We start from the raw sequence: 18552 nt of genomic DNA, 5'->3' as shown, positions 1-18552 counted from the left end.
AAAGGGGGTTGCAGTCTGTCTCCATCAGTGCCTCGGAGGGTGCTGGTGACGGCTAGCCTGGGCATGAGGAGAGCTGGACAAGCGGAAGGATGCTATATGCAGTTACCTGAATGGAAAGATCTTGCCCAGTGCTTGCCTGCTGCCTAATTCTAATAGTTCCTTGAATGCAACACAGAGTCAGAGATCTCACACAGGTTACCTTTATTAACTGTTGCACAGCACGTAGCTAACAGCACTGTTCTGGGTCAGCAGCTCCCATAGGCAGGATCTCTCCAGACAACCAGTGCCACCTAGCGCGATGCACTGGATTACCAAGAATTGGGCCAGGTCCTTACAATAAGAACCTGTGTTTCCAGGTGCAGGTTGGTTGTGGGTAATGTTCGACTGTCTTCTTTCCTCTGTCTGGGGATGACTTTTTCTGAACCCACGGGAGAATTACATGTCCCACGTCCACTATTGAGAGGCTCTTCCTTCTTATATTTAACCACCTGGATCTTCCATAGTGGGTGGAGGGTATGTCTGTCTACTGTCCCACTTAAAAAACAAACAGGGGAGGTAGTGCATCCTAATGGTTAGTTCAGGGTACTGCAAGGATTCCTGGATTCTATTCTTGGCCCTGCAACTAACCTCCTCAGCAGTTCTGTAGTTCAGTTTCCCTGTTGGCTTTAATGCCTGTCTTGCAGAGCTGTGGTGAGGCTCCTGTTTGTAAGAAGCTTTGAGAACCTCCACTGAAAGGTGCTGTAGACCGGCAGAGTATTTGTGCTCGAGTAGCGAAGGGTGAACATCATAGAAACAAGCTGGTCAAAGAGGCCAGTCTGCAGGCAGTGAGGGAGGTGTTCATGAGTCGTCTTCTCAGCAAGTTCAATTGTTCTGACTGATTGAAATCTTTCCAGTCCTGTATGGCTTCAGCTGCTTTGTCAGTGCCCTTTGACACTGTGCTTATGTCTGAATTGGTTAGAGAAGCAAGAGGGCAGCAGGACTAATGAAATCTGTGCTGCTAGGGAGGGAAAAAAGTAGGCTCTGAGGGCCAGAGTCGGTATAAACTGTAATTTCAATTTATATTAAGATTAAACCACATAAACCGGAGTCGAACTTACATGCACCACCAGGTGTCACTGTAGCTCCATGTATGGCTACAGGATTGTTGAGCATCTCCACCAAAGTTGTAAGTGCCTATTGAGCATACCTTACTCTGGCAAAACTCCCATTGGTTTCAGCATAAAGGGTGCTTAATTGGGGACTGAAGAAAACAGTCCTGGTGTCATGTGAACAGTGAGTAGAGGTCATAAGAGGGCGTTTACTGATCCCTTGAGGAAGAGCTGACTGCACACAGCTGTCAAATAATCCATGAGATGTCTGATAGGACAACTGTTGCTCTAAAGCCTATGATGGAGAGTGATGTGATACAGAAGCAGGCAGGAAGTCAGGAGTCCCTGGGTCACATTCCTTATTACCAATGATTTGCTGAGTGACCTGGAGCAAGTCTTTTAACTTCAGTTATGCCTCAGATTCGCCATTTGTAGAATGAGGCATAACTGTAATTTGTAGAATGAGGTTGGTAACACTGACCTGCTTTTACAAGCCCGTTGAGATCTATGGGTGAACAGCACTGGGAAATGCTAGATGATGTTACTAAGTAAATATTATCCCCGTTGAACATATGGGGAAACTCAGGCAGAGGCGTGAAGACACTTGCCCAAAGTTGCTCATTTAAATGATAAAGCAGAAATGAATCAGGTACTGAACAGGTGCTGCTTTCTGTGACACAGACGTGCCTTGGGATGAGAGATGGGCCTGTGCCCTGCAGTTCAGATCCAGACTTTCCTAGTGCTTGGATCTGAGGTTCCAGTTCATCATAGAGATGGGTTCAGGCCCGGAAGCCTGAATCTGAACTTGCCTAAAGTTCAGGGGGTTGGATCTGAGGTTTCAGTTTGGATCAATATTAGGACTCATTGAATTCAGCTCTTAAGAGAAATAGAGTCCCCGTGGGGCCAGTCTATTCCACTGGAAAATCAGGTTTATTTTAGGAGGGGATATTCCTGTTATGTACAATAATAACTGACACCTGTGTAGCACTTTTCATCAAAGTTCTCAAGACTTTACAAGTTATGGGGTTGATTGTGTTCTCACTCTGGTTTTACACTGCTTCAGCAGAGTTCCCCCAGTTGACCCCAGCAGTGTAAACGAGAAGAGAGTCCCTACATCTGCCAGAAAGAACAGGAGTACTTGTGGCACCTTAGAGACTAACAAATTTATTAGAGCATAAGCTTTTGTGGACTACAGCCCACTTCTTCGGATGCATACAGAGTGGATATGCCAGGGATCATTTCAGAAATGCAGCTACCTCCACGAGGCAATGTGCACCATTGTTGAGCGGTAGGAATTTGAAGGGCCTAATTTTAAGGGAAATTTTTAAATGTCTCATTGGAACGCAAGAAAATCCGTCCTCCCAAGAGGGAGAGACTTTGAAAATCCTGCCTGAAAACCAATCCCAAATGGGGTCACTTCCCCAATGAAGGAGACTTGGCAAGTCGGAAGGCAGCCTCCTTTAAATAGCTCAGAGCAGCACTACAGGAGAGAGAGAGTGAAGAATATCTTATCCAACTGACACTGCAGGAGGAATGTAGGGAGTTGGAACATAATGAACCAACTTAGCCCCAGTGTCCTGAAAAAAATTCCAATGCCTTGACTCTTACAAAATGTGCCATGGGATCTTTACTTATCAAGAGCTTAACTCAGAAAAGGCTTAGACATTTTGATAGAACATGCATGGTTACATTAGCTAGGATAAAAAAATGTATGAGGAGAATTCATCAACCAGGGCTAGGTAGGTTATTTCATAATGATCCATTACTGGGATTCTTGCACCGTCATTTGAAGCATCCAATGCTGGCCACTGTCAGAGACAGGGTATCAGACTAGGCTGGAGCACTGGCTCTGATCCTGAGTCTTTAGACAAAAGGCCACACTATCCACAGTGCCATGGGCTGGATGCTGACTCAAAGGGAAGAGGGCCACTCACTGACTTACAACATTGGTGACTGTGGTGCTGACGTGTGTTCCTCAGAGGCCTATCCGAGGCCAGTGCAGTTTTGGTTACCTAGATGTAGATATGGACCTGAAACAAAATCCCAGATCTGGACACAATTGAACATTGAAGAGGGTTGGATCTGGATCCAAACGGCACTGCTGACAGCTGGACAACTGGGCCAGAGCAAAACGTTGGACCTGACACATCACGGACTTGGGAAGACACTGGATTTGGATGGGAGCTTTGCCACTCCAGCCCATATCTGTGTACCAGGGACATGAAATTCATCTTGACAGTTGTGGGTTGAGATAAATCTGAGGGAAGGGAGACAGTGAGGCTGAGAAACTGCAGAGTTTACAAACCCGGTGGTTTTCGTACACTTTGTAGTAGAAAACCTTTCTTCTGCTGAGCTGATAAACTCTTCATGCGTCTTTCTGGAGAGTTTATAAACTTCCCAGGTTTCAGTGCATAAAGATTTAAGTGCATATAGTTTTTAGATAGAAAACTTCATGGGTTGAAGTCAAGCCATGGTGGAACTTACAGATCTGTCATGCACATTTTTATTAATAATTCATTCAATCTGCCTTCCATGTTACCAACCCTAATTAGCCGGTATAAACAGGTGAGATCATTGCTTTAGATTTGGAACAGTCAGTCAAAATGAGCTACTCCCAACAGTTCATTTCCTGAATATTTTCTAGATCCACTTAAGCGTATCACATTATTTACCTTTGGCCTTATCCTGCAAGGAAGTAAGTAGGGGTTTGCCATTGATTTCAGTGGAAGATCAGGACTCCTTAGCTTTTGTCCTCCTGGAGCAATACTGAATATGTGCGAACATTTCATACCCCTTGGTTTTTTGGGAGGCCTTCCATAAATGGGGTTCCAAATCCTGGGATTGTTTCCCAAGCATATTATAATATACTTTGGGGCTTTATATAGAATAAACAGGGCACCTTAACAGTCCGTTGTATTTTCAATAATTATGACTAAAGCTCAGATTTTGTCCCTGATATTTCTAGTAAAAATCACGGACGGGTCACGGGTGATAAACAAAAATTCATGGAAGCCCGTGACCCGTCCGTGATTTTTACTAAAAATATCCCTGACAAAATGGGGGAGGGAGGAGGGTCCAGCACCCATAGTGGACAGGCTCTGGGATCCCCTCGGCCCCCCCACAGCAGCTGGGAGCTCTGGGATCCCCTTGCTGCCCGCTGTGCATGGGCTGCTGCGGGGGGTCCCCTCGCTGCCTGCCACATCTGGGCAGCTGTAAGGAGCCCTGCTGCCCGTGGCAGCTAGGAGCTGCGGTGTCCCCCCAGCTGCCTGTAGGGGTTGGGAGCTCCGGGAGACCCCCCTACCCATGGGGTCTAGGAGCTCTGGGGGACTCCTGCTGCCTGGCAGCTGGGAGCTGCAGGGCTGCCTGCTGACAGCTCCAGTCCCAGAGCAGAAAATGTCACTGAGGTCTCTGGAAGTCACGGATTCCGTGACCTCCATGACATAATCATAGCCTTAATTAAGACTGTGTTTCCGAGTAGAGCTACTTATTCCTGGGGGAATTCTGAGCCAAAAAAACTTAAAATTTTGCGCACAATATTTTAAAATTCTGCACATTTTATTTGTCAAAACAACACAATATAATCACACCAGTTTCAATTATTTTGGTAATTTATTTCAAAATACCTGTCAGCAACTATGTCTGTAACAATACAGACAACCAAAAAGATTCAGGAAGTGATTTTTGACAAATAGGTTCCTTACTAGGCATATTAATACAGAACTCTGAGTAATAATTCATTTAAACAATAATACAGAAACATATTAACCGCACCCCTCAGAAACAGTGCAAAGGCTTGGGGGAGCCGGGGGTAACAGAGGATCTGAGGGAGAAGGAAGTAATTGGTGGGAAGGAGTATGGGTGTGAACTTGGAGGATTATTGGGTGTGGGTGGGAGAAATATGGAACAGGTTTTTTGGGGGGAGGCAGGGAGGGATTGTTAAGGAGCCTCAATCATGCAGACCTGGCTGACCCCTAGCCTCTCTCATTCAGTCAGACACATCTGCCCCTGTCCCCATGTGTCCCTGCACCTCCATGTGTCCTTGCACCTCCTGTCCCCATGTGGCCCTGCATCCCCCGTCCCTATGTGTCCTTGCACTCCCACTCCCATTGAGCCCCCGCCCCGTCTATCCCTCCCACTAGCCCTTCTGAACCCCAGTCTATGACCCCCCCCCAGTAGCCCGATGTGCCCCAGGCTGTCCATCCCCCCAATATCACATTCCCCTTGACCTGACACCACAGGCAGGGCACTGTGAGGAAGGCAGCCTCTTTTACTTCCCTATCCACAGCAGGGGCTGCTCCCGCCCAGGAGAAGCTGCTCTGTTCTGGTGCCACAGTGGTCCCTTGTGGGTGAAAGGTGTAACATCAATGCCTTTCCAGCAGAATGTATTTTCTGTGGGGGGGCGGGATTCTGTGCAGCACATGAATGCTGCACATGCGCAGTGGTGCAGAATTCCCCCAGGAGTAACTACTATTTAGTAAAGAAGAGCTTTGTTGTTCCTCTGCAGCTGGTGTGTTCATTGGTTTTTTGAGACTCTGCATTTGTATGGTGGTCTGTAGCAATGTGGAACACACCTGCCTCTGCAGGCACAATGGCCAATAATAATTATCCTGGGGGAGGCAGTGTGGTCTAATGGGTAGAGCATTGGCACCTGGCTTCTATCCCCAGCTCTGCTACTGGCCTGTTGGGAGACTGCGGGAAAGTTATTTCACCTCCTGGTGCCTCAGTTTCCCCATCTGAAAAATGGTGACAGTGATACTTATCTCCTTTGTAAAGTGCTTTGAGATCTACTGATAAGACCCAGGTATTATTATTATGGGATGGATAAGTCCTGGCACAGGCAACATTAAACAAGGGAAAATATCTAGCCATCAAAGGAAAGGGGGGGAAAGGAGACACAGATGATTCTTCATAACCTGTTCATTTGTCTGATGTGCTCATATGTTTTGTTGTGGTTCTCGGATCACTTGGACACTGCGTCCAAGGCTTTTTACCTGTTCACTCAAATGTTTTGCCTAGTTGTTGAATTAGGCACCTGTTCCTTAGGCAGCCAATGGGCTAGGTTTTTGCTTCCCTAACCTTGGGTGGAATGGGTTTGAGAGGACAGAAAGGGTTAATTTGTGACTGCTTGCAGGGTTGGCTGAAGGGAAATCCTAAACAAACCAGGAAATATCCACTCCTCTCTCCAGGCCCTCAGCTAATACCAAAGGGGAGTTTAGTAACTCTCATCAGGACTGGAGTTGGAGCGAATTCTGGCAGGATTAATTCCCCCCTTTATCATGCCAAGCTGAGGCCTGTGCGGCTGACTCTGGGGGGTGTTCCGGATACCACCGCAAACTGAAACGCACAGGGAAGTTTGTGGTGGAGCTGGCAAGAGACCCACAGCAGACACATGCAGCCTTGGATGCCTTTTTGACTTCTTGTTGCACTGTTTTGTCTTCACCCCGACCTGTTCTGGCATTCTGCTGCCCCTGTTCTTTAACCGCTCGCTTTATCTGGGTCTCAGCATTACGTTTGCTTCATTAAAAAGAAAGTCTGAAGGACAATCTAATTATCTTCAGTGCAGATGCCAGGAGCCCAAGCTGCAGAGCAGGTGGCGTGTGCTCAGGATCAAAGAAGTCTGAGATATCAGGGGAGTAAGAGACAAGATTGAGGCAGGAAAATGACTTGGCATCTACAACTGCCACATGCAGAGCTGGCTGAGGGTGTGGGCAAGAGGCAGAATCAAACAGGAGGCCCGTGCTGCTGAGGCTTGATCGAGGTGCTGCAGGAAGCCCCGAGACAGATGGTTAGGAGAGATGGGGAGTGTGACGCTTCAGAACCGGCCTTTTAGAAAATATCCCAACAGGCTCGAGTCTCACTGGCTAAAATTCTTGGCTTATTAAAAAAATTCCTGTTTCAGGACAAAATCAAAGTGCCAGCAAGGTAGTTTGTAGGAGCACAGGCTTAGGTCCCCATCTGTGCCACTCATAGACTCACAGACTTTGAGGCCAGAAGGGCCCATCAGGATCATCTAGTCTGACCAAACCACAGTGGGCTGAACTGGCTCCAACGCACGTGTCTCCACGTCACTTCCATCTTGCACTGTAGATGAGGTCATCACTTCATTTGGAGCTGCACTAAAGCCCAGGTCAGAGACAGGATGACGCTATGTCTGCGCTTACCCCGCTACAGAGGCACAGTGACAGTGCCACAGTGCACCGTTGTAGGGCATCAGTGTAGACACGACAGTGCTGGGAGGGGTTCTCCCATCCCGGTGGTTAATTCACGTCTTCAAGAGGCACTAGCTAGGTCAATGGAAGAATTCCTCTGTCCACCTAGCGCTGTGTACCCCAGGGGATAGGTCATTTTAGTTACATCTCAGGGGTGTGGATTTTTCACACCCCTGAGAGACGGAGCTGTGCCAATGTAACTTTTCAGTGTAGACCAGCCCTCAGACTCACCTGCACTCGGAGATGGAACGATGGGGCGGGGTCAGCCAGGTTGTAACCAGATCCACCAACGTGGCCGAATCTGTAGCTCTAAAGCCCTGGGCTTGGTCTACATTTGATCAACCACCCTACCTTGTTCAGAGTATAAAAGCCCCACGCTCCTGACCGGCAGAGCTTTGCTGACCTAGCCACCAGTGTGACGCAGCTACGTTGATGGAAGAACGTTGCTTACGCTGACGTAGGTAACATCATTTGGAGAGGTGGTGTTCCTACACCGACAGAAAACCCCCTTCTGTCAGCGTAGGCTGCATCTACATCACAGGGTTATGCCAGCATAACTACACCAACGTAGCGGTGCCGGGGTAGACTCTGTAGCATAGACACAGCCTTGCCAGCCTTGGGAATTTTAGCCACTTGTGCAGCTGCACCAGTGGAGATACCTAGTGTAAACTCAGGTTTCAGAGTAGCAGCCGTGTTAGTCTGTATCCGCAAAAAGAACAGGAGTACTTGTGGCACCTTAGAGACTAACAGATTTATTAGAGCATAAGCTTTCGTGGACTACAGCACTGGCTGGGAACGGGGAACTACTTCAGATATGCATCCGAAGAAGTGGGCTGTAGTCCACGAAAGCTTATGCTCTAATAAATCTGTTAGTGTAAACTCAGTGCATCGGTCCCAATCACGGTTCAGGCCGGTGCACCGAGGCTACCTTCGGAGGTTGTGTTAGTGCAGCTACATCAGTTTAGCTCAGGGGTGGGCAAACTTTTTGGCCCGAGGGTCACATCTGGGTGGGGAAATTGCATGCAGGGCAATGAATGTAGGGCTGGGGCAGGGGGTTGGGGTGTGGGAGGGGGTGCGATGTTCAGGAAGGGGCTCAGGACAAGGGGTTGGGATGCAGGCTGACCGAGGGGGCTCAGGGCAGGGGGTTGGGGTTCAGGGAGGGGTGTGGAGTGTGGGAGGGGGCTCAGGGCAGGGGGTTGGGGTGCAGGGAGGGCTGTGGAGCGCGGGAAGGGTCTCAGGGCAGGGGGTTGGGGTGCGGGAGGGGTGCGGCAGGGGGTTGGGGTGCAGCAGGGGGCTCAGGGCAGGGGGTTGGGGTTCGGGCTCCGGCACGGCGCCGCTTACCTGGTGCGGCTCCAGGGTGGCAAAGGCGTGCACCAGGGCCGAGGCAGGCTCCCTGCCTGCCTGCCCTGGCCCCGTGCCACGCTGCACTGTGCCGCTCCCAGAAGCGACTGGCACCACATCCCTGCGGCCCTTGGGGGCGGGGGGGGGGGGGCAGAGGGCTCCGCGTGCTGCTCTCGCCTGCGGGTAACTCCCCCGAAGCTTCCATTGGCCGCGGTTCCCCGTTCCCAGCCAATGGGAGCTGCGGGGGCAGGTGCCTGCAGGAGAGGGCAGTACGCGGAGCCCCCTGCCCCCTTCCCCAGGGGCCTCAGGGACGTGGTGCCGGCCGCTTCTGGGAGCGTCGCGGGGCCTGCAGCGTCACAGCAGTGGCAGTCCCGCGGGCCAGATCCAAAGTCCTGATGAGCCGGATCCAGCCTGCGGGCCGTAGTTTGTCTACCCCTGGGTTAGCTACACAGATGGCTACAGCCCCAATATAGACAAGGCCTTAGACTGAAGGAAGTGGTTTTCTGTTTCTATCTAAAGCCCTATTGACTCTTGGGTCTCGGTCAGTCTTTTTTGAGCACTTGACCTCTTCCCTTTTCTCCTCTCAGTCACTTAAAAAGATGATCTAAACCCTAGATTCACAAGAGGCGGTGCTGATCTTCAGGGTCAACTCTACATAGTCAACCTGTTCTAGTTCTCGCCTTCCCGTTGTGGGGCCAGCACAAGACCCTACACACCATTTGAGACCTTGTTTAAGGGGGACTTAATTGCTCTTGTGCTGGTCCTTTGCAGGGTGAATTTTGCCTTTAGTGAGGGCTCTGATGTGGAGCCTTCTTAAAACGGCATGTTTCTAGTTGCCTTATTCTATTAAACCTCCACTCTATCTGAAGTGTCTCCAGCCTTTTCCCTTCCTTCTATTTTGGGATAGAATTAAGGGTGAGAGGAATACCCTAGCTAGAAATAAAAGAGATGATGGCTGGGCAACCTTTGAAAAATGAGAGAGCTGAAAAAAAGAGACAGATGCAACTTGCTCCTTAGACTGTAAATTAGCCATCTTCAGTGGTGCAGCCATAAAAAATAACAGATAGGTGAAGTCTCCAACTTGATAAGAAACCACCGTCAGCCTCCTGGCTGATTGATTGAAGAAAGGAGAATGGATGCCCCATGACGCTCATTAGAACATGTTGGGAGAGCATGTCTCTGTAGTTGCATCCAGCTACTATAGGTGTGTTGAAATTTGGCACTGACCACAAGGGACTTGCATCAAACCATAGCACACATTTTACCCAACACGGAAATCTAGAGCAGCACTAAGGTCACAAAGGGCAGTTGGGGGAAGATGAGGTTGAGACATTGCTCATGGAACAGAATCCCAAATCCGTTCCTTCCCTTCTGGCACTGGACACTGAAGATGTAGATTCCTACCCCAAATCTATGGGTGCAAAGGAGCTGTATCGCAATTCATTGCAACACATTGGGGAAGTAAGGTGACAAAAGGCAAGACAGCTGAATTCAGTGTTTTGTCTAATATTAAAGACCTACACTCCTGCCAACCCAGTTCAGTATCCATTGTGAGTGTTTTCACCACATTCAGATTGGCTTGGTCAACGTTTGCAAGAGGCTACGGGCCGAGAAGGCAAATTAATTGGGAAGAGGGTATTACTTTCCATGGGCAGCTATAAAAGTGTAGCAAGTCTAATTAGATACAAGACTGGGGACTAGATTTTTGTGTTCCACTTTCAGAACGGCAGTTTTTCCATCTTGGTCAACGTGTGCCTTTTTATGCTGACGGAATAAATATGCATCTACCGTGAATTGCATGAGGTCTGTCTCGTTTCATTAAAAAACAACAACGTGGTTTTAAACTGGGAGTTTTCAGTGGGCTCTCTCTGGGTTGGAGGGAACCCTAACAATCCTGCTGAGGGTTCTCAGATTCAACGAGCACAGCGTGTTAATTAAGAAAGCATTTGTTATATTAATAGCTTGTGTTAATCTCTAACAGATTCTTCCCGACAGGCATTTCAGACAGCTGCACAGGGTCTTTACCAGATGGGATTCTTTTTTAGTTTGAGGCAAATGCTTATGGAAAAGTACAGAGGTCAGGACAGATGCATCCAGCAGGAACTTTCTGAGATCCAAATAATCTTTACACTTGAGCTCCATCGCTTGGCATGTTTGAAATAAAACCAGCCAGTACTCTGATAAAAGTTCTGTCACAAGAAAGAGAGAGCAGAGAGGTGATCTCCCGTTCGTCCCTGAATAGAAAACTATGCAAAGCCCCGAATTATTGTCTGTTTCAGATCAGTTTCACTTTAATTCCAAAGTGAAATCTAAGGAGAGTGGGGCGAACCAAAACAGAAACTGGATTTTGTTTCTAAAATAATTACAACCCCTCTTCCCTTCAGTTTTGATACTGAATCATTGACAGATTGTGAAGTTAGATCTGCAGCTAGGGTAAATCGGTGTAACTCCATTCTCTTCATTAAAGCGACACTGATGCCCCAGCTCAGCATCTAGTCCAGTATGCACAGGCTTACAGATTACATGCCCTACAGAGCTCATTACTGAAGACACATCTTCTGTTTGATGTAATTATCGTGGCCTGCAGCTGTAAATCAAGGACGGCTTTCTGTTCAGTTTCATTTTCCCTTGTGTGAATGGCTTAAGAAGGATGCAAATAATAATTTAGGGCAACTCTAAAGTGGTGTATACAGTAAATACATTTAAAGTCCAGGACCTGTTCCAGGGCTATGTTCCCTTGGGGAACCTGCTAGCCCCCGAAGCACATCAGAGAAGAGGGATGAATTTCTTCCTTTGCATGGGTAAAGATTTAACTGACTGGCTGAGAGAGCAGAACTCACTCCTGGAGAGGTTCCAGATAATCTTTAAATTAAGCATATATGCCATGTATCAGATTTCTCTCTGTATACACAGGGCACTACTGAAATGCAGCTACCTCTGGGGTGCAGCGTTGTAGCCAGGCACAGAGCACAGCTGAGAGAAGAGGGTTTAAGGTTTAGACACTGAGCAAATGTTGCTCTTGCAGAAAGCACCATAGGCTCTTTAATGGCCATGCAGAACCTTGGTTTCAAAGGTCTCATTCAAAAGGACCTTCCTGCAGTACAGGGCATAGAGCTTGATTGATCTGCCTCACATGGCTGAAGGGCTGAGTTGGCTGATTTGAGCCTGTGCTTCTGTGGAATGCAGGGACTCCAAAGCGAAGGCGTAGCCCATTAGGACATCTCTTCTGGCTTCTCAGAACTTGCGCACTCCGGCTCTGACCTCTGTATGTGGCACTCGAGTCTGAGGAGAGGGATGTCCCGAAGTGGAGGTGGTTCTTAGGCAGCTTGCAGGCTGGGTGAACCCCGAGTTCATTTGGGACCTGGTGGTGCTGCATTGTGACACACAAGCCAGGGAGGGCTCCTGCTTGTGTCCATGTGCAATGTCACAAGAAAGTGTGCAGCAGCATCCCACATGGAAACAGGTGCCCCAATCCTGTGATTGCATTCCTACTAGGGATACCCTAAACAGGCCCATGGCCTGTCACTGAGGTATCAACAGGAACTTGCTATAGGTCCACTTAGTTGAGGGAGTGAATAGGGTCTGTTGGTGAAAGCACGGGATTCTGGGAATTGGGACTCTTGCGTTCTGTTCTCAGATTTGACATTGACTTGCTGTGAGTCAGATGCATACCTATGTGCCTCAGTTTCCCCACCTCTAAACTGGGATGTTAATACAGATCTATCTCCCAGGGGTGTTGAGATGTGTGAAGCGCATTCAAATCTAGATGATCTTTAATGTATAATTGTATTGCTTTCATTTGTATAACGTGCTGTCACGTTTTCTAGACACATGTGCATCTTCAACTCGCACCAATGAATGCCCAGATTCAAGGGAACTTAATTAGTCCACCAAGAAACTCAACTGCCCAGCCCCTGAGACCTGCTTGTAGCCAAAAGCCTGAGTCATTAGCCCTGAAAATCCAAACAAGTTTGAGGACTGTTGTCTGTGAGACTAGGAGAAAAGAGATCCAGAATTGAAGGCCCTTTGCGGCATCTGGTTCCCTGCTGTAGAAATCGAGGGACTGTCAGAGTACGTCACCTCAGCTATAGGGGTTATTACAATCCCGGCTCTTTGAGCTCTGGTCAAGTGAAAAATTCTCTAAGTTATATAGGATACATGTGTGTGCTGCCCTCTCCTGGATGTAATCAGAACAGCTAATCATGTCAGACCCAGACTGGATTCTTCTCTAGCTCAAAAGATAGTGGACATTTTTGTAACAAGAGGGTTTCGATTCTGGCTGTGTGGCTTTTTTATGCCTCCTCTGCAGTATGGAGCATGGTTTAAACTAGTGTAAATGGGGGATTCTCTGTAACTTGAAGTCTTTAAAACATGATTTGAGGACATCAGGATACAGGGTCTATCACAGGAGTGGGTGGGTGAGGTTCTGTGGCCTGCAATGTGCAGTAAGTCAGACCAGATGACCACGATAGTCCAGGGGTAGGTAACCTATGGCACACGTGCCAAAGGCGGCACGAGAGCTGATTTTCAGTGGTACTCACACTGCCTGGGTCCTGGCCACTGGTCCAGGGGGCTCTGCATTTAAATTTAATTTTAAATGAAGCTTCTTAAACATTTTAAAAACCTTATTTACTTTACATACAACAATAGTTTAGTTCTATATTATAGACTTAGAGAAAGAGACCTTCTAAAAACGTTAAAATGTATTACTGGCACACGAAACCTTAAATCAGAGTGAATAAATGAAGACTCGGCACACCACTTCTGAAAGGTTGCTGACCCCTGTGATAGTCCCTTCTGGCCCTTGAGTCTAGCCCCACTGTTGCCATATAGTTCCAAAATCAGAATGATAGAAGATTAGGATTGGAAGAGACCTCAAGAGGTCATCTAGTCCAACCCCCTGCTCAAAGCAGGACCAATCCCCAACTAAATCATCCCAGCCAGGGCTTTGTCAAGCCGGCCATTAAAAACCTCTAAGGATGGAGATTCCACCACCTCCCTAGGGAACCCATTCCAATGCTTCACCACCCTCCTAGTGAAATAGTGTTTCCTAATATCCAACCCTGATTATTGTAGCACTGATGACCCCAGTGCCGTAATAACCACAAATAATCTCTCCACCTGTTGAAAGCTCAGTTGCCTTCCTCACACCAGTTACTACCTGACTGTTCTGCTGAGCCCAGTTGTGGTCGATATCTGTCCACCCCCACTTCCCCTCCAAGAAACCTGAGGCTTCCCGTTCCTGTTTCTCAAGAGCTGTGGGGTGTGTGTGTGTGTCTCTCTCTCTCTCTCTGGGCCATTCCTCTTCCCTGGTACTGCTAGACAAATTAGGGGAATCGATCCTACTCCTGTGGAAGTCTGATGGCAAAACTCTCGCAGACTTCAGTGGGAGGCTCTCCGCTGGGAAGCCACCTCTCTTCTGCAGAAAGGACGGAGCAATAGACCGATGGAGGGGGGGATTTCTTGATGTCTGAAGTCCCTGCTGCGGTTTCTGTGGCAGCTACTGGTGTCCATGGAAACAGCTGTGAGAGAATGTCAGGCGGAGGGGGGGAGGAAGGAAGGAGCAGTCAGACCAGGGAGGAACCTGTCTGACAAAGGAGGGAGCTGGGCCCCTTTCCCCCTCTCCTAACTGTCTCCGTTCCCTCTGCTTGCCAGTCACCTGTTGGTCAGGACACACGATGATTTTATCATTCCAGGCTGCTGTCTTGCTGGAGGTCCAAAGTGCCTGAAAGAAAGCTGTAGGCTTGGCCGCCCCGGTGCCGGTAAACGGGCCTTCAGGGATCTCTGCTTCACTTCGCCCCAAGTCACTGTTCTCTTTCCTCCCGCCGAGGCTGTGCTCTGGGCAGGGCTTATTACTCATCGCTCCTGTTTCAAAAGGAAACTGCGCGGCCGGGGCTGTCTGCGTGACTTGGGAAAAGAACGAGGCAGCCAACGCACCAAGTAACTTCATTAAACGGTTCTCGCTCGCGTTTTGCTGCTGCTGCCTCTTCAAAGAGGGGCTCTCTTCCTGACGGATCGTGGGGCAGTAGAAGCGGCGGTGTCGGTGGTTTTCTCGGGACTTGCCAGCCAGACTGCGGGGAGAGAGACTCCCACACGGATTCCCTCCCTGCCTTGGCTGGACTGAACTTTGGGACCGGTCTGGCAGTGTGAACCCGGCTCTTGAGAGCAGCAATGACAGGTAGGGGGGGAGGGAGCTGCAGCTAGTGGCAGCACATGGCAGGGGATGTGGGAAGGAAGGTGACGGGAGAAAGGACTTAACCCCTTGTTTTGCTTGCCTTGTACCTTAAGGGTTGCTCTCACCTGTTGAGTAATGTTTGTCTGGTCTAGGGATGCGAGAAGCAATCAAGTTACCCCATAGTTTTGCCTGGTGCAGGCAGTACGGCAACTGCAGCAGTCAAAACAATGAGGAGTCCTTGTGGCACCTGAGAGACTAACAAATGTATTTGGGCATAAGCTTTCGTGGGCTAAAACCCACTTCATCAGATGCATAGAGTGGAAAATACAGTAAGCAGTGTGTGTGTATGTGTATATATATAAAAAGATGGGAGTTGCCTTCCTAAATTGCGGGGGGGGGGGGGGGGGGTCAGTGCTAACAAGGCCAGAGGGAAAATTATTTTTTGTAATGACCCAACCACTCCCAGTCTTTATTCAGGCCTAATTTGATGGTGTCCAGTTTGCAAATTAATTCCAGTTCTGCAGTTTCTCGTTGGAATCTGTTTTTGAAGTTTTTTTGTTGAAGAATTGCCACTTTTAAGTCTGTTATTGAATGTCCAGGGAGATTGAAGTGTTCTCCTACTGGCTTTTGAATGTTACAATTCTTGATGTCTGATTTGTGTCCATTTATTCTTTTGTGTAGAGATTGTCTAGTTTGGCCAATGTACATGGCAGAGGGGCATTGCTGGCACATGATGGCATATATCACCCTGGGGAGGAGGGATAGCTCAGTGGTTTGAGCATTGGCCTGCTAAACCCAGGGTTGTGAGTTCAATCCTTGAAGGGGCCACTTAGAGGTCTGGGGCAAAATCAGTACTTGGTCCTGCTAGTGAAGGCAGGGGGCTGGACTTGATGACCTTTCAAGGTCCCTTCCAGTTCTAGGAGATAAGATATCTCCATTTATTTAAATTTTTTAATATTTTTTAATCACATGGTAGATGTGCAGGTGAGCGAGCTCCTGCTGGTGTGGCTGATGTGGTTAGGTCCTATGATGGCGTCCCTTGAATTGATATGCAGACAGAGTTGGCAGCAGGGTTTGTTGCAGGGTTTGGTTCCTGGGTTAGTGGTTTTGTTGTGTGGTTGCTGATGAGTATTTGCTTCAGGTTGGGGGGCTGTCTGTAAGCGAGGACTGGCCTGTCTCCCAAGGTCTGTTAGAATCACTACAAAAAGTAATTTTCCCTCTGCTAATACTCACACCTTCTTGTCAACTGTTGGGAATGGGTGATGTCCACCTTAATTGAATTGGCCTCGTTAGCACTGACCCCCCACTTGGTAAGGCAACTCCCATCTTTTCATGTGCTGTAATATATATACCTGCTACTGTATTTTTCACTCCATGCATCTGATGAAGTGGGTTCTAGCCCACCAAAGCTTATGTCCAAATACATTTCTTAGTCTCTAAGGTGCCACAAGGACTTTGTTGCTTTTGCTGATACAGACTAACATGGCTACCCCCTGAAACCTGCAGCAGTCAAGTTTTCCCTGCCCTTTCTCCCTCCAGCCCCAGAGTGTGGTGTGTCAATAAAACATTGCGCTTAAGACCGGCAAATGCTGTGTGTCCTTTATGGAGTTGGAAAAAAAATTCAGAGGTGAAGGGGTTAAAAGAAAAAACCACAGGAGTTTCCATCTGCCGTCTGGAAGAACAGTGTGTTTGCTGGGCAGGAGATTGTTGTCAGCTCTGGTACCTTGGTGTTAGATCTTACGCCAAGAAGAACAGGAAAATGTTGGACTATCTGGAAAAGCAGCTTGACTGTGAGCTGTGTCCCAGGGGAAATGATGGAAGCACCATTGCTTGGGGCTTCAGAGACCAGACTGGACAGAGCACAGGAGAATACACTGGGGTGTAGGGCACAGCAGTGATCTGATGGGCCTTTCCCATCCCTGGCTTCAAGGGGGTTTTAGCTGTGGTCTGTAGGGAGTTTGTGCAAGGGACGGCACCTTCCCGAGCAATGGAGGAGTGGTAGTTCTGGGGCTGGGCCAGCCTTAACTCAGCCCAGGTGTTTATTATTACCACCCAGCGGAGAATGGAAAGCTTTGCTGTTCCCCAGACTGTCTGGGTGACACGTGGGCCAGCCTGGATGCAAGTGTGGTTTTTCAGGGGAAACTCAAAACGAAACTGACAGATGAATGAAACGGACGTGGAAACTGACTCGCACTGTGCAGGAGCCCTTGTGAAGTGGCCCTATGGAGTTTGCACAGTTCTGTCGCTCTCGCAGCGCCAGACTCGCCGTGATTCTTCCTGTGCTTGGGGTGAAGGTAGTTTTCAGTTACCTTTGCACTCCCTGTATTTCGGCGCTATGGAGGGCCCTAAGTCAGAGCACCCCAAGAGCTATTGTCACTTTCCTTCTCCTTGCTGCAGCCCCATATAGGCATGGGAAGCAGAGAATAGCCATAGTGCAGCACATGCTGCCACACCCAGGATCCCCCACACCATACTGGGGGCCTGAGAGCAGAGCCATGACCAGGATGTGGGGGGGATCCTTGGAGGGGCGGGGCTGTTTCCACCCACTTTAAGGCCACCTTATACTGCCACAGCATTATAAATGGGCCTTGACATAACTAGAATTAGGGCCTGTTGGGTACAGTTCTCGGTGGTACGACAGAACTGTGCCCAACAGACCAATCCCAGCTTGCTTTTCAGAGAAGGGTGAGCCGGCCTGTCCCCTCCTGCTCTCCACAGGTTTGGGGGAACCCGAGCTCGCCTTCCATGGGAACTGGTTAGAGAATGAGCAGGCTGACCCAGAGGCTGAGTAGACGGGCTTCTTTACCAGGGTACTTGTTCCCCTCAACCCAATTGTCGAATTACTTACAGCACTCTTTATCTAAGTTAGTATGTAAATATCTACAATCACTACAACACTCCCAAACCCCTTATTGAGTAAATGAATGCCCATACAATGAATATTAATAGCTATATACTGAATATAATTATCCCCGCCCCGATTACCGTTAGTATATTCTACAGAGATCTTCAAATGCTGTAAAGTAAAAGTTACATTTCTTTACAATAATTGCAGACACAAATTCCCTGGAGCAGCACTTTGCAGGGAAGGGAGGAAGGAGCCAGGACCCTGAGCTCGTTTAGGTAGCTGGGAAAGGAAGGGAGGGGGAAGATAACACGGCTTTACACAAAGGTATCCTTTAGATCCCCACATTCCTTATGCATCTGCAACGCTTATCAGTCCTTAACAAGGAGAAGGGAAGGGAGAGGGGTAGCACTTTATCTATCAAGCGCACAGAGGTACTGTACTTTATCTATCAAGCGCAGAAGCGGTGCCTGCTTGTGCCTCTACTCCCCAATACCATGTCTGCACACCAGTGGTTTCCCAGGTCTCTGCTTAACCCCTACATATCCCAACAGAAACGACATCTATTAAGAGACACAGCACTGTGTGTTGTGACATCATCGCCATAGGCCGAGGCTGGACCAGCCTCCAGCTTCACTTCAGAACAAGGTGGTCGGTTCCATCCGCTTTAGGGCTTTCTGTAGCTCCCACCGCTGCTGTATCTTAACGCTGCACCTGGAAATCCGCATAGTGAGGTTTGTAGTGAACGTCAAAGAGGGTTCTGCTCTTCACCTTACTGTTTGTAGTATAGTAGCATCTAGGAGGCATTATAGAAGCATAGGGCTGGAAGGGACTTGAGAGGTCCAGTCCAGTCCCCTGCATTCATGGCAGGGCTAAGTATTATCTAGACCATTC

At 48.6% G+C, this 18552-nt stretch overlaps 1 protein-coding gene across 5 annotated transcripts in view; it reads left to right on the top strand.

Moving 5' to 3' along the window:
• EFR3B (EFR3 homolog B) overlaps nucleotides 1-18552 on the top strand; it is a 166515-nt gene that overhangs the window by 4560 nt on the left and 143403 nt on the right. For 2 of the 5 annotated variants that reach the window (XM_065590094.1, XM_065590099.1), the window contains exon 1: nucleotides 14204-14816. The exons of 1 other annotated variant lie outside the window; for it this stretch is intronic. In XM_065590094.1, the coding sequence (XP_065446166.1) occupies nucleotides 14810-14816 (7 nt within the window). In that variant the 5' untranslated portion in view covers nucleotides 14204-14809. Of the gene's footprint in view, nucleotides 1-13880; nucleotides 14817-18552 lie in introns of those variants that run through there. 2 more of the 5 variants (XM_065590096.1, XM_008173901.4) reach the window with 2 other exon arrangements.

This window comes from Chrysemys picta, chromosome 3, assembly GCF_011386835.1.
Source record: "Chrysemys picta bellii isolate R12L10 chromosome 3, ASM1138683v2, whole genome shotgun sequence".
In the NCBI taxonomy this organism is placed as follows: Eukaryota; Metazoa; Chordata; order Testudines; family Emydidae; genus Chrysemys; species Chrysemys picta.
This window is presented reverse-complemented; position numbering and strand designations above follow the sequence as displayed.